Source organism: Pipistrellus kuhlii, unplaced genomic scaffold (assembly GCF_014108245.1).
Source record: "Pipistrellus kuhlii isolate mPipKuh1 unplaced genomic scaffold, mPipKuh1.p scaffold_m20_p_13, whole genome shotgun sequence".
Taxonomy (NCBI): Eukaryota; Metazoa; Chordata; class Mammalia; order Chiroptera; family Vespertilionidae; genus Pipistrellus; species Pipistrellus kuhlii.
Window position 1 is genome coordinate 14442345 of NW_023425438.1, and position 15655 is coordinate 14457999.

Genomic DNA, 15655 nt, shown 5'->3' on the forward strand with positions numbered 1-15655 from the left:
AGATCTGGACGCTTCGGAGCTGGGCCTCGGGCTCCTTCCTTCAGAAGCAGGCTTAGGAGGGGGCGCTCCGGCCTCCGTGGTGACAGGGCCCGGCCCAGCTCACCGCGAGGGGCCCCTCCTCCTCGGCCGGGGTCCTGTGGTCCCCGAGGAGCTGCCGAGGCTCCGGCACATTTAAAGGATCCTCTGTGTAGTAGTGCTGCTTGGAAGGCCTTCGTTTCCGGTTTTATGCTGTCTTGTCTCGTTCACCTCTGGCCTCTCCTACTGTGGACGCACTCCTTGGGTTTCTGACATAAAAAAGCACGAGGCACTGAACCGGAGTGGCTCAGTGGATGGAGCGTCGGCTTGTGGACTAAAAGGTCCCAGGTTCGATTCCGGTCAAGGGCATGTACCTTAGTTGCGGGCACATCCCCAGTGGGGGGTGTGCAAGAGGCAGCTGGTCAATGTTTCTCTCTCATCAACGTTTCTAGCTCTTTATCTCTCTCTCTTCCTCTCTGTAAAAAATTAATAAAATATATATATATTAAAAAAACAAAAAGCACAAGGCACGCCACCCCTTTGCTAAGCCAGGAGTTATTTCCTTCCATCTCTGTGTGGTTTTCCACCTGCCGACCTGACTCAGTCCTGTCTGTCTCTTCATGTGTCACCCGGGACCTCTCCCATCCCCTTGAACAGTAGCTTAAAAAAAAAAGTATCATTGAAAGTCTTACCTATGTCCCCTTTTCCCCCACTGACCCCCTCTTCCCACCCCAACCCCCTACCCTAGGCCTCAGCACCCCATTGTCTGTGTCCATGGATTGTGCACATATGCATACAAAGCAGGTAGCTTTTTGTTGCTTCTGTCTGATTCTTTCCCTTCTAGGACTCTAGACATTCTCATTAGACATTTTTACCACATTCCATAATTTTTCCCCCCTGAGTCTTATCTTTCTCTTTGTTTCTCCCTGTGCATTGGGTAGAATCTCCTTACTGACTTGACTTCCAACCGTTGAATCTTTAGTTTCGGCTCTTGGATTTGCTGCTGTTGTTGTTCTATTAATAGAATGTCCACTTCATTTTAACACACACATTCCAGTTCTTTGGTTAAGTTCTCCATTTGGTCACCTGTTTCTTGAGAAATATTAAATATTTATTTATTTCTCTCTCTCCCATTGTTGTGACGCTCTGGTCTTTAGTCTTCTGAAAATTGGGGTGAAACACAGTACCATTGTCTTGGGTCCTTTGAGAATCACATCAAGTAAGAGCTTTGAGTCTAGAAGCCATGAAGCCCGTTAGTGTGATTAGCTGTGGCCACACTGGCCCCTGGGGTCACCAGCTGAAGGGAGGGAGGGGCTGGAGGTAGCGGAGCTGGTGTCTTTCTCTGTGGGGACAGTCGAGATGCAGGTTGCTTCCTCCCCAGTTCCGGGTGGTTTTATGTCCCAGGAATGTCAGCTGATGTGTCCTCGGGGCTGAGTGAGGGCCGGTGATAGAGGCCACAGAGTCTCATTTCACGTTTCTCCTCGTGGGAATGAGAGTGAGATAACAGAGCCCTGACCGGTTTGGCTCGGTGGATAGAGTGTCGGCCTGTGGACTGAAGAGTCCCGGGTTCGATTCTGGACAAGGTCATGTACCTTGGTTGCAGGCACATCCCCAGTGTGGGGTGTGCAGGAGGCAGCTGATGGATGTTTCTCTCTCATCAATGTTTCTAACTCTCTATCCCTCTCTCCTCCTCTCTGTAAAAAAAGCAATAAAAATATATTTTAAAAAAAGAAAAGAAAAAGAAGTGGGACGGGGCCTTGGCCGCTTACACCTCCCCGGCTCCAGTCTCCTCCTCCGCAGGGAGGGAAAGCTCTGTGGGCGTGGCCCGGCCTGCAGGGGGCTCTCTTTGCATCAGCCGAGCCGGTGTCCAGCTCCGGGCAATCCGATGGCATTTACCTTTGACCCCGGGTGGGCCTCGGGCCTCTCTCCCCAGCTCCCCTCGGGAGTAGCCGGTGGAGCAGGAGGCCCGGAGGAGGGAACTGGCGTTGTTTTCCTGTTTTCCACGGGATCCTGCTCCAGGGCGGAGTGGGGGACCTTGATGGTTGCTAAGCGCCTCAGCTGCCACCGGGCAGCAGCGGGCATCCAGGAAGTCCGCCCGGGGCACACCTGTCGGCAGGGATGCGGCCGCAGGACAAGCCTTTCTGAATCGCACACACAACCGCTTCCCAGGGAGAGGGCCGCGGTCGGAGGAGGAGGTGGGAGAGGACGGAGGGACGGACGGCAGAGGCTCACGAGGCCTGCACTTCTTTTGGGTTCTGTTGTGAGGTCAGGCAGCCTTGTCCTCAGGGAAGAGGGCGTGGCCTCGGTCCCCACCCCCCATGTGCTCAGCGTCCCCGCTCCCGCACGGCAGAGCCCTGGGCTGACCCTGGATCGGTGTGACTTCTGTTCTGTCCAAGCGGTGACCTCACTGCCCGCCCCGCAGAGCTCCCAAGGGGTGGGGAAGCTGTGTGGCCGGGCACATGGGCGAGCCCAGAGCTGACCTTGTATGCAGGGTTCTAGGTCAGCAAGTTGTCCACCATCCCTCACTGCAGGCTGGGTCATCTCTGTCCGGCGCCTGGAGGACCCTGGGGAGGGGGACACTGGCTTGTGGTCGGTGCAGCTCCTGGGGGATCCAGGACAGAGCAGCCCCTCCCTCGGCCTTATGCCCGGCGCCCGGGGTCACCTCTGACCAGGGACGGCATGTCTGCTTGGTGCCCGCGTCTCAGGGGAGAGCCCGCCGTTCACCGTGATCGTCCGGCGTCTCTCCCGGGAGCCTGGGCCGGGCCCCTGGACAGCTGGCAGCGCACACGGGCTCGGCTTCCGTTTCTCCTCTTCCTCAAGGTCCCTCCTCTCCGACCTCTGCCCCAGCCGGCCCCCTGTTCCCTCCCAGACCTTAGGCTGCGAGGTGAAGGCATGGAGCAATCTCCACCTTGAACCCCGTCCCAGGGGAGGTCGGTAGGGGAGAGGGGAGTCCTGGGGAGAGAGGAGGGAGCCAGCTGCCGTCTGTCTGGCCTGGTGTTGGGCGTCCAGAGTCCTCAAAGTGCCCGGTTGTCCTGGCGACGGGAGGCTGGGCTGTCCCGGGAGCCAGTGAGGCGGGAAGAGGAGCTCCCGCCTCCACAGCAGCTCTGCCTCCTGCCCTCGCTCGGGGCGTGGTGGCCGGTGAGTACCCGGCTGAGAGAGCACACCGGCCGCCCACTCGGCAGGAACCACAGAGGACCGGGCCTCTCCCACTCCCCCAGCGCCAGCCGTGGCTGTGCCTTCACAGTGCCCGTCACAGACAGAGCCAGTACCTCCGTTTTCAGTGTAGCCTCGGTGCCTCTTGGCCTGAGACAGGCCCGAGGAGAGCGTCCCCGGTTGAAGTAGGAGTCAGTGCTGTGTGCGCCCAGCGCCCACTCCGTGGCTTCCCTGGAGGTTCTTCATCCTGGCATCCTAGGTTCTCCACCTTCCTGATGCCGCGACCCTCTCAGACAGCTCCTCCTGTGGTGGTGACCCCCAGCCAGAAAACTGTTTTCGTGGCTGCTTCACAACTGTAATTTTGCTACTGTTAATGAATCTTAAAATATATATATATATTTATATATATTTTAAATATATATATATAATTTAAATATATATATATATATATTATTGATTTTTTATAGAGAGGAAGGGAGAGGGACAGAGAGTTAGAAACGTCGATGAGAGAGAATCATCAGTCAGCTGCCTCTTGCACACCCCCTACCGGGGATGTGCCCGCAACCAAGGTACATGCCCTTGACTGGAATCGAACCTGGGACCCTTCAGTCTGCAGGCCGATGCTCTATCCACTGAGTCGAACCGGTTTCGGCGTGTTAATGAATCAATGTAAATACCTGTGCTTTCCGATGGTCTTAGGTGACCCTGCTAGCAGTTCTCAACCTGTGGGTTGAGGTTCTCAACCTGTGGAGCCCAAGACCATCGGGAAACACAGATATTTACATTACGATCCGGAATAGCATCAACATGACAGTTGTGAAGCAGCCACGAAAATAGTCTTATGGTTGGGGGTCACCACCACAGGAGGAGCTGTCTGAGAGGGTCAGAGAACCACTGCTCTGGCAGAACAAGCCCCATCAGACAGTGCAGGCGGGGGCGGGCCCGCAGAGGGGCGCTTGCTGTGCCCGGTGGACGTGGGCACCAGGGGTGGGTCCAAGTCAAGGAAGGTGGGCGCGGCCTGTGGAGGACGTGCCGTCGGACGGAGGCAGAGGGAGGGAAGCGCAGCCACCGTGAAGCCTTCCTGGCGGAGCCCGGGTCTGAGTCGCTGGCCTGGGCCTTTGTGCCCAGGATGGATGGAGCTGTGTGTTCCCGGGTTGCCAGGCTGGAAGCAGGCATGTGCTTCCCCTGCAGATGCTATAGCGCCCCCTCCCCCACCCCCACCCCCCCAATCACAGGTGCACCCTCCGCCTCCTGCTCAGCCCAGGGGCCTCAGGCAGCCGCTTTCTGCCCTCCGGGTTGGCACGCGAGCTGTGCTTGATGGCTCAGGGTCTGCGCTGTCCGGTATTGCAGCCGCTGCCACAGGCGGCTGCTTAAATGAATGAAAATTAAAGAATTAAACGTGAGAGACTCCGCTGCGCTGGCTGCGTTTGCGTGCTCGGCAGGTGCCGCCGTGGGACCCAGGCTCCGGCCGTTTCCGTGGCGGCGGAAAGCTCTGGTCGAGCTGCTCCAGAGGGCGATGGCTTGTCCCGGGGGCCACGTCTCCTACCTGACAGCTCATTAGCTCACCAACCTCCACGGAGCGCCTGCTCTGTGCCAGGCTCGCCGGGAGGGCCCCAGGTAGCATGCATGTGGCCTCCTGCGGGCCCGGAGGGCTGTCCCCCGAGGCCGCGGTCCCCGTGGCCCCCACGGCGGCCCGCCCCTCCCTGGTGACGGCGTGGGAGTGGGGGGGGGGGGGATGACCAGGGGCTCCTGGGCTCCATGTCCTCGCTCCCGCAGGGCAGGGCTCCGGGCTGACTCTGCGTCTGAGCGACTTCTGTCCCACATGACACGCCTGGTGGGCACTTGCTGGCCTGGCCCTCCCACTGCGGTTCGTGTGGCTCTGCTTCCCGGGGAGCCCGCCCGCCCGCCCGCCCGGGAGACCCTGCTCTCGCTCCGGAAGGTCTTGGGGAAAGAGGGCTGGTGTGAGGGCCGCGGCCCCTCCCTCGGAACTCCCACGGCCTTGGCCGGGGACAGCAGAGCGTTCCTGCCCTGCGAGGCCGGTCACTGCGGTGACCTCGCTGCCCGCCCAGCGGAGCTCCTGGGGGTGCTGTTCACCTCTGACCTTCCCGCTCAGGGACCTGCACACGTGACCAGTGCCTGCGCTTGAGTGACCCACCGAGGGGCGTGGTCCCCTGGTCTGCGGGGTGACACCTGCCCTGCACTGGGGTTTCCTGGTGGCACGTGAGGTGGCCTGGAGGCTCCGGCCGCCCGGGGCTAGCAGTCCAGGCCCTCCTCCTCCTCCTCCTCCTCATCCTTTCCCCTGCAGCCTCTGCTCAGGTGGGCAGGCCAGGAGGGCACCTGGTGGGGTGCAGTGACTGTACTGGCCTCTATGAAGGTGACCAACATGCTGCTCATAGGTTTTTATCCAAGAACCCGGATACATCAGGACCAGAATAGACATGTCTGTGGACTGCTGTGTGCTCACAGCCTGTGATGGGTTGTCATGCATGTATTTGTGTGTGTGGTGTGTGTGTACACACAAGCACATACGTAGGACACACCTGCACATGCCCAAGGACACACCCCCCCTCAGTCAGGCGGGTGCCACACAGACACCGCAGCACATGCACACACGGCCATCTGGGCACCGGGGCCGTGCGGACGGACTGCCCAGCAGGTCTCACGGACCCCTGGGAAGCCCCGCACCTTCTGTTCCGGGAGGAAGTCCCAGCCCCTGGGCCGCCACAGCCACTGCTCCCGGGTCAGGACCCCGTGCCCTGCCCCCTCGGGCCCTGCCCCGGCCGCCTGCTCCCCACGGCCGTCCGAGGGCCCCTCCCAGGACGGGCAGTGCTGTCTGGCCGGAGCCTCCTGGAGGCTTCCAGCGGCTGCTTCCTTTGTGAGCCCTCCCTCATCTGGGGCTGCTCCCAGGGAGGGTCCGGCCTGGCCTGAGTTCCCGTGCTTTTAGGGGAACTCTCAAAGCCCCGTGGGCAGCCTTCCTCCCTCCTGTGGCCTCTGGCGGGTCGGGATGGGAGTTCAGGGCAGCACAGGCCTCTGGGGGACTGGGTTGGCCGTAGAGCAGTCCTCCGCTGGAGGCAGCAGCCCGGTTCCCAGCAGCCTCCTCTCCTCCGCTTCCCCTCGTGGGGCCTCCAGAGCAAGGCTCCCCCTGCTCCAGGCAGCAGCTGCCCTCGGACGTGAAGCATTTCTGCGAGGTTTCTCTGGCCGAGTCCCAGCCCCTCAGACCTGCCCCCCCTGCTCCTCCCCTCATGGTCAGTCCCTGGCTGGGGGGAGGGAGGGCTCCCAGCAGGTCTCCACCTCCTCATCCCAGACCCCTGGCTGCTGTTAAATTCCAAGGGGCTTGTGCAGGTGGCCTTCAGGCTGTGGGTTTATTTAGGATCCAGTCGTATGGTAAAGGGCCGTTGGACTGTCTGGTTCCCGGTCCTGAGGCGCCGTGCCTCTCCCCTCGCTCTCGCCGCTGGTGTTCAGGCCTCTGGCCAGGAGCTCCCCGCTCTGAGAGAACGGGCTGCCGTGGACGGGCGGCGGCCAGGGTCACCGCTGGAGGCAACAGGAAGTCCTGTGTTTACTCCCAGTTTAAAACGTTTCTTTAAAAAGCAGCAGCAGGACACCATATATAGCATTTTGGAAAACATTTTCGTTTTCTCTCAATCCTGTCCCCCCAGTGGCTCTTGGCTCCCGCCCCCGCCCCTGCCCCTGCCCCTGTATCCGCATCACCTTTGCAGCATACGGTCTGTGTCTGCCCTGCTTCCCTCCCTCCCTCCCTCCCTCCCTCCCTCCCTCCCTCCCTCCCTCCCTCCCTCCCTCCCTCCCTCCCTCTCTCTCTCTCTCTCTCTCTCTCTCTCTCTCTCTCTCTCTCGCTGTCTTGTGGCAGCAGCTTTTACCAAGACCTGTTTAAGTGGCGTAATCTTCACCACAGGACCGGCTTGGCTTAATCAGCCGTTGGCTGGCGCTGGGGCTGCCTGCAGAGTTTCCCACATGTGGTGCCCTGTGGGCACACGTGTCTCTTCACTTCTTTGGGTTATTTTTGCTGGACAACCTCCCGGGAGAGTCATTAGTGGGTCAGAGGCTCGGAACATGCTTGTGGCTCCCGGAACATACAGCGAGTGCTGTTTTAGGAAGAGCAGCTCTGCCTCCCTCCGCGCTGGCCCCCCTCGAGGCTCGGCTGCCCACCCTGAGCAGAGGAGGGGGCCTCCTGCTTAGGCCCTGCCCTCAAGGATGCACAGGCAGGAGCAGCGGAGAGCGGGCCCCCAGGACCTGTCACGCCTCCTGTGAGCGGACACACACACACACACAGGACACCTGTCACACTTCCTGCGGCCAGGGAACACCATGGAGGCCCAGACCTGTCACACTTCCTGCGGGGTGGGGTGGGGGGGAGGAGGACACTGCGGAGGCCCAGAGCCGGTTGGATTTCTTCCCAAAGGGGCTCAGGCCCCAGCCCCAGCCTGCTCAGTGCGGGTGCTGCCCGTCCTGGGCCTGTGCTCTGGGGCCTGTCGGGGCGAATGGTTCCCGGCTGACGTTGTCAGAATCCGGTGTTTCTTCCCGGAAGAACCTGAGCTGCCCCTGGATGAGCGCCGGGGAGACCCCGAGGTCTCCCCTCACTGCCCTCCCTGTGCCCCGCAGGAGAACCTGATGCTCTCCATCCTGCCCAAGCACGTGGCCGACGAGATGCTGAAGGACATGAAGAAGGACGAGAGCCAGAAGGACCAGCAGCAGTTCAACACCATGTACATGTACCGCCACGAGAACGTCAGGTGGGCTCCGCGGGGCGCTGCGGTGAGGTCTCCCGGGGGGAGAAGCACAGCCATCCCCGCTGCGGGGGCCCCGGTGTGAGCAGCCCTGCAGGCGGGCCTCGGGCTGAGACACGCTTTGGGCTCTGTGGTCCAGCCCTGATGTTGTACCAGCATCACCAGAGCCAGGAGGTGACATCTGAGCGGCCGCCCGGCGTTCAGGGCCGGCACGGGGGCTCCTGCCCTCCCGGGCCGGAGGGCGGCAGCCTGGGAGGGCCCATAAGTGCCAGAGCCGCAAACTCACCCTCCATGTGCCCAGGTCTCACCGCTTTGGGGCTCGAGCAAACTCACCCTCAAAGAGTTCAGGTCTCCCCGGGACCCTGGCTGCCCTGGGGGTGGGAGGGGGAAGCAAGAGCAGGAGCAGGAGCTGGAGCAAGAGCAGGAGCGGGAGTGGGAGCAGGAGCAGGAGCGGGAGCAAGTGCAGGAGCAGGAGCAGGAGCTGGGGCGGGAGCTGGGGCGGGAGCTGGCGTGGCGTCAGGGTGCGGTGTGCCGCGGAGCCTCACGGGCGCCTCCTCCCTCAGCATCCTCTTCGCAGACATCGTGGGCTTCACACAGCTGTCTTCCACCTGCAGCGCCCAGGAGCTCGTGAAGCTGCTCAACGAGCTCTTCGCCCGCTTCGACAAGCTGGCGGCCGTGAGTGCTCTCGGCCGTGCCGGCTCCAGGGGTCCCCCCTCCCTCCCTCCCTCCCTCCCTCCCTCCGGCCCGCCCCTCCTCCGCGCCCTCACCACAGCCCCCTGTCCTTTCAGAAATACCACCAGCTGCGCATTAAGATCCTGGGCGACTGCTACTACTGCATCTGCGGCCTGCCGGACTACCGCGAGGACCACGCCGTCTGCTCCATCCTCATGGGGCTCGCCATGGTGGAGGCCATCTCGTGAGTGGGCGCCTGGGCCCGGGGGAGGAGTGGGGGCCCAGAGGCCTCAGGCCCCGGGGAGCCTGCGTGCAGTGGGGGACGTGGTGATGTTGTGCAGCTGGAGGTCCCTCAGGACGAGGCGGGGGCAATCCTTCTGCCCACTCAGCTCAAAGGCAGGCAGAAAGCTGGGGCACCCCATGGCTGCTTGGCCCAGGGGGGAAAGGAGCAGGTGGGATCCCTCCTGGGGGTGAGGGGCCGGCGCCTGGCTGCGGGCTTCCCCTCACCCTCCTCCTCTCTGTGCGCCTGGCAGGTACGTGCGGGAGAAGACCAAGACCGGGGTGGACATGCGTGTGGGGGTGCACACGGGCACGGTGCTGGGGGGCGTGCTGGGCCAGAAGCGCTGGCAGTACGACGTGTGGTCCACCGACGTCACCGTGGCCAACAAGATGGAGGCCGGCGGCATCCCCGGGTGAGGGCCCTTCCCCTGGGCAGGCGCCGGGCGGAGGCACAGCCATCCCTCCCGTCGAGGCTCGGGCGAGGCCCCCTCCCACCAGGACCCGCGTTCTTTCCTGGGCCCGTCTCCTGGGGCCGTGGTTGGCTCTGGCCTCTCCTGCCGGGACCTGTGCGCCATGTATCCCCTTTGCCGACAGGCAGGGCCGCCCGGGCCCTGATGCCCTCACACACTGCCGTCTGCCAGCCTCCCGGCAGCGTGACCGTGACGGCCAGCAGCAGGCGCAGAGGAGCCACCTGCCCATACAGAAGCGGCCGGCCAGCCCCTGCCTGCGCTCAGGGCGGGCGGGCGGGCGGGCTGAGGGCCTCGGACACCTGCCCGCCTGGGCCCGGAGCTCCCGCGGGGGCACTCCCCAGAGAAGGGGCCGTTGCCCCCCAGAACGGGTGCAGACTTCTTTTTATTTAATCTCATGTCATTCTTTTTAAAAAAAATATATTTTATTGATTTTTTGACAGAGAGGAAGAGAGAGAGGACAGAGAGTGAGAAACATCAATGAGGGAGAAACATCGATCAGCTGCCTCCTGCACACCCCCCACTGGGGATGTGCCCGCAACCAAGGCACATGCCCCTGACGGGAATCAGCCCAGGACCCCCAGTCCGTAGGCTGACGCTCTATCCGCTGAGCCAAGCCGGTTTCGGCATGGGTGCAGATTTCTAACTGTCCTTCTCCTTTGTGCTCTCAGCAGCCTGAGGACAAAACCTTATTCCTGCCTGTCCCATGGACTTAACTCCGAGGCTCCGAGGGGGGCAGGTGCCACTCTGCCCACAACAGGACCTCCCTGCCTGCCCCGGGTGGCCCTGTCCCATGCTCCCCTGGGGCGGGTGGGGGGCCGTCTGGGGCCCGTCGGCGGCCCGTCGGCAGCGGGCAGGGGGCTGGTGGGGGGCAGCAGGGGGGGTGGGCCGGGGCTCGTCGGGGGCGGGCGGGGGGCCGTCGGGGGGCGGGCGGGGGGGGGCGGGGGCTGTTGGGAGCCGGCGGGGGGCCGTCGGGGGGCCGCGGGGAGCGGGCGGGGCTGTTGGGAGCCGGCGGGGGCGGGCGGGGGGCCGTCGCGGGGGCTGTCCGGGGCGGGTGGGGGCCGGCGGGGGACCGCCGGGGGCGGGCGGGGGCTGTTGGGAGCCGGCGGGGGGCCGTCGGGGGGGGGGGCGGGGGCCGGCGGGGGCCGTCGGGGGGGGGGCGGGGGCTGTTGGGAGCCGGCGGGGGGGGGGGGGGGCCCGTCGGGGGCGGGCGGGGCCGCGCTCAGGGCCTCTCTGGCTGCGGTGCAGGCGCGTGCACATCTCCCAGAGCACCCTGGACTGCCTGAAGGGAGAGTTCGACGTGGAGCCGGGCGAGGGGGGCAGCCGCTGCGATTACCTGGAGGAGAAGGGCATTGAAACCTACCTCATCATCGCGTCCCGGCCGGAGGTGAAGAAAACCGCCTCCCAAAACGGCCTCGGCAGCTCGGTGAGTCCCCGCCCACCCCCTGCACGAGGGCGCGGAGAGGAGGGCGCGGGCGGAGGGTGGCAGGGGCCGGGCGCGGCCTGATGGCCCAGTGAGCTGTGAGGGGCCGGTGGGCATCCAGCGATGCCGAGTCCCGCTGAGCAGTGAGTCCCGCTGAGCAGTGACGGGCCGCCCTCCAGAGCCTGCGGTGTCTGGGGGAAGGGGACTGTCCCGCCCCGCCCCGCCCCTCCCCGGGGAACCTGTGTGGTGCTCTGAGCGGCTGGGTGGAGGGGGGTCCCTGCAGGAGACGCGGAAGCCACCGGAGTGGCGCGGGGGAGAGCAGAGGGAGGGTGCGGGAGGCAGTGGATGCCCCTCCCTCCTCACCTCGGCGCCCTCCCCGGGCCCAGGCCGGCTTTCGCTCACTGTCTTCCTTTGTGTGAAAGATGAAGCTGTGAGCAGTCTCATGTCTTTAGTTCCCAAGGCAGGACACTGATAATGTGCTGTCAGCCAGGTGAGACTTGCACATTCATATCCATTTGGAGGCTTTCCCCAGCTCTGCATTCTAGAAGCGCTTTTATAAGAGGAACCACATTCACCAGACGCTTTATCACGCATCCCTCCCTCCCCGCCAGCACTTGGTACACCCTCTCAGGGAATGTAGGTGCCACTGCTGGAGACTCTGGCTCTCTCCACGCCCTGGTGCGCAGCGTGAGGCGGGACTGTCCTGTGGGCAGGGCGGGCCTCACAGCTGTGTCTCCAGCATTCTGTGGACTCGGGCGAGGCGATGCTCAGATCACCCTGTCTGCTCCGCAGTCAGCGAGACGTGAGCGTGCCTGAGGGTGGTGGGAGGGTCCTGGGAGGAGAGGGCGTCTCTGGAAGTCACAGGAGCACATGCAGTTCCTTTGCAGAAACCTCCAGGGTTTAGTGGAAGGAAGTGATGAGAGTGTGAGCAGGCCTCTTCCCTGTCAAATCTGTCTGAAACGCCACCTCCGACAACTCCCTGATCTAGCTCCCCGCCCCAGCCCGCTGCCCTGCGCGCAGCTACCGCCTCTGGTGCGTCTCCATTCGCGAGTGAGCAGGCAGCTCGGAGTTTCCAGGCGGCGGTGCACGCTCGCTCCTGCTCTCCACACTCACGTCCTCTCCTGCAGCCTTCCCACCTGTCCTGGCCGCTCTTCCTCAGTCACCTGCCAGGGGCCGATCCTCAGACCACAAGCTTTGAGGATCTCCTTGAATATTTTTTATTTTTTTTTATTTTTTTACATTTTTATTGATTTCAGAGAGGAAGCGAAAGGGGGAGAGAGAATCATTGATCGGCTGCCTCCTGCACGCCCCCCACTGGGGATCAAGCCCGCAACCCAAGCATGTGTCTCTGACTGGAATCGAACGTGGGACCCTTCAGTCGGCAGGCTGACTATCCACAGAGCCAAAGCAGCGAGGGCCTCGACCCCTCTCTTTACCACCCAGACCGAGTTCTGTTTGCATTTCTTGAAAGACAGAGCTCCAACCACCCACAGCTACCATACCCGTCTGTGCCACTGTCATCTCGTGTAGGGTTCCTGCAAGCATATCCCGACCAGTCACCCTCCTCTGTCCTTGCCGCCACCCTGTTAAGTGAGATCATGTCACTCCCCTGCTCAGAACCCTCCCCGGTTTCCTGTCTCACTCAGAGGAGCGGTGGTCAGCTAGGGTCGGGCCCTTACCTTCCGGTCCCCTCTCTCTCACCCTGCCCGGCAGCCTGGCCTCAGGCTGGGCTCAGTTCCCCCAGGTCACACCTGTTCCAGGGCCTTTGCACCAGCTGCTCCCTCTTAGTGGGATTCCCTCCTCCCTCCCCCGCCCCCTCCGCCATCAACAGGCCTTTACTGAAATGTCATCTTCATGGTGACACCTCCCAGGCCTGTTCTTTGCGGGCACACTGCAATCCGTGTCTCCTGACATCCTCCTCCTCCACAGCACTTTCTCTCAAAGTACGTGCTGTGACAACCTTTCCTCCCTGGAACGTGAGTGTCCAAGGTCAGGGCATTTTGTCTGTATCGCCAGGAATTAGATCAGTTCCTGTCACATAATAGGTACTCAGTTAATGCTCATTAAATGAATGAATGAATGACTTCCCTGTGTGATAGTGTATAATTCTATCAAGGAAATACACTAATCATTGGGGACATTGGCTTATGGAACATTCGGACTTTTGGAAGGCATCTGACAGGGCTCCACACCAAAAAAGAGCTCTGGGAATCACTGTGCCATTTAGGTACTGTTTTAGAAATAGGAAAGGGAAAGTGGATAGAGCGTCAGCCTGCGGACTGAAAGGTCCAAGGTTCAAGGGCATGTGCCTTGGTTGTGGGCACATCCCCGGTAGGGGGTGTGCAAGAGGCAGCTGATCGATGTTTCTCTCTCATCCATGTTTCTTACTCTCTATACCTCTCTCTTCCTCTCTGTAAAAAATCAATAAAATATATATTAAAAAAAATAGAAATAGGAAAGGGAATACTGGGACAGGTTTTAATAGTAGACTAGAAAATTATAGTATTTAAAGACTAGAGGAGTGAAATTTCCAAGTGCATAAGGCTTCTGAACGCTGGTGAGGAGACTGCAGACTGCGAGTAGATGCACCACAGGATGGTGGGCGGCTGGCAGCGTCTGGAGTCCCTGACAGCCACTGCTTCCCACTGCAGGCCCTGCCCAACGGAGCACCCGCGTCCTCAAAGCCCAGCTCCCCTGCCCTCATCGAGACCAAGGAGTCCAATGGCAGCGTCCACACCAGCGGCTCCACGTCGGAGGAGAACGAGGAGCAGGATGCCCAGGTACGTGCAGGGCTGAGGGCCAGGATGTGGGCAGGGGGTGGGGAGGCAACTGTTGTCGCAGGAAGGGGCCTGTGCTCAGCGCTGGAGAGCTGGCCGCAAGCCTGGGCTCCGCTCCCTTTTAGCAGTGTAGCCCGAGCAAGTCACCTCCCCCCAAGCCCCAGCCCACAGTTCCCTTGTCATTTACATGGGGTCAGGGTGGGTAACATCAGTAAGGAGCCAAGATGGCAGCATAGGTAAACACCTGTGCTTGCTGCCTCTCACAACCACATCAAAACTACAACTAAAAGAGCAAATCATCCAGAACCGCGGGAAAGCTGGCTGAGTGAAGTTCTTCAACTAGAGGTAAAGAAGAAAGTGCATCGAGACTGCGGAGGTGTGGAACGGTCTGGCACCCAGGGGTGCTGCTTTTTATATCGGAAGGGAGATACAAGCTCCCGCCTGCTCTGAACTCCAGTTCCAGGCGAGACTCTGGGGGACCCAGACACACACGGGGAGAAACTGGACTGCCTGGCGTCGGGACAGGAATGGGAGTGCAACATTCTTTCAGACGGAGGTGCTGGCAGCCGTCATCTTCCCTGCACTGGGATCTGGGACTTCTCCGGTGCAGGGCTGACCGGCGGCCATTGCTGTTTGCTCTGCCCAGTAGATTCCCTGAGACCTTACCCCACCCAAGCTGTTCGTTGTCATAGTGGCTTGGCTTTAGCATATGAAAGGCCTTTCCTTTCTCAGCCTAAAACCTCTCAAACAGGCAGCAGCAGCAGCAGCAGCCGCCGCCTGTCTTGCTACATAGCTGGGCCTTGTCTGGGCACTTCCAAACCCAATACAAAGAAGAGGAATCTGCAGATCTCTCTGTGGCTCCTGCTGGGTAGCCTCAGGTAGTGGCTGACTTGACACCTTCCTGGAGACCCAAGAGCCAGTGTACCCAGTGGTCAGTGTCAGACCATACCAGATTACAACTCTTCACATCCATAAGTGACACATTCAAGGGGCAGACTCAGTGAGCACCAAAGCCCCTCTGAAGCAAGTCCTGCCCTATGGGGTGTCTCCTGCTCAGCAGCTCTTCCATTGTAGATACAACTGGTCCTCAGCCAATTGGCCTGGAGGTCAGTTCCTCCTAGGGACACCAACAGCAATCAAGGCTCAACCACAAGACTGTGCTCACAGCCCACAAGAGGTGCACCTGTAGCTCCCAGCTCAGGTGACGGGGGAGGCTGAGGTGCTGCGCCCTACCACAGGACACCTCCCACACAAGGCCACTCTGTCAAAAGGCTGCTGGTTTGATTCCTGGTCAGGGCACATGCCTGGGGTTGAGGGCTCAATCCCTGGTAGTGGGCGTGTAGAAGGTGGCTGATCAATGTTCCACTCTCACATTGATGTTTCTCTCCTCCCTTCCTCACTCTCTAAAAATCTTTAAAAAAAAAAATTAAAAAAAGGAAAAAAATAAAAAAGGTGCTCACCTCTGAGCCTCGCCTAGCTCTGATGTTCCAGAGCCCTAAGACCCGCGGGGAGCAAACACATCCATGAAAAATCCCTTTCCAGGACTGTTTTAGAAGTCAGAGTTGAGGGCTGAACTAAGCTCAGCTCTCTGGCTAGGTTCAGACTCCACAGTGCCCAGATGCCTGTGTGGGCCTGGCCCTCCCATCCTCGGAGCAGGATGAGCTTGGACTACGCCGGCCAGCAGGGGTCTCTGGCTGGAGAGCCAGGCAGCTCCCCGAGGGTGCTGCCGATGGTGGTGACCTCTGCGGAGTGTCTGTGGGGCCACAGGGCCTGGGACCAGTGTCCCAGGGAAACGGCTCTGGGCGCAGACCGAGCGGAGGGAGCTGCGTGGGCGCCCAGGGAAGACTTTCCTTGGAAAATGGTTTCTAGAGCCGAGGTGTCAGTCCTCGAGGGCCACACCCCCAACCCCATGTCATTCTCCAACGGCATCCCGTCTGTCCCCCAACGCTGCCTCGCAGGCTGACAACCCCTCGTTCCCCAACCCTCGCCGGAGGCTGCGCCTTCAGGACCTGGCTGACCGGGTGGTGGACGCCTCTGAGGATGAGCACGAACTCAACCAGCTCCTCAACCAGGCCCTGCTCGAGCGGGAGTCCGCGCAGGTGTAAGTGCCCCCCCGCCCCCTGCCCT

At 61.3% G+C, this 15655-nt stretch overlaps 1 protein-coding gene across 1 annotated transcript in view; it reads left to right on the forward strand.

Annotated features, from left to right (window-relative positions):
- The window catches only part of ADCY3 (adenylate cyclase 3), a 48477-nt gene that overhangs the window by 21599 nt on the left and 11223 nt on the right, over positions 1 to 15655 (forward strand). Inside the window, exons 4-10 of the mRNA XM_036435047.2 lie at positions 7786 to 7916; positions 8474 to 8585; positions 8699 to 8826; positions 9116 to 9274; positions 10577 to 10754; positions 13403 to 13531; positions 15487 to 15629. Of these exons, the coding sequence (XP_036290940.1) occupies positions 7786 to 7916; positions 8474 to 8585; positions 8699 to 8826; positions 9116 to 9274; positions 10577 to 10754; positions 13403 to 13531; positions 15487 to 15629 (980 nt within the window). The remainder of the gene's footprint in view (positions 1 to 7785; positions 7917 to 8473; positions 8586 to 8698; positions 8827 to 9115; positions 9275 to 10576; positions 10755 to 13402; positions 13532 to 15486; positions 15630 to 15655) is intronic.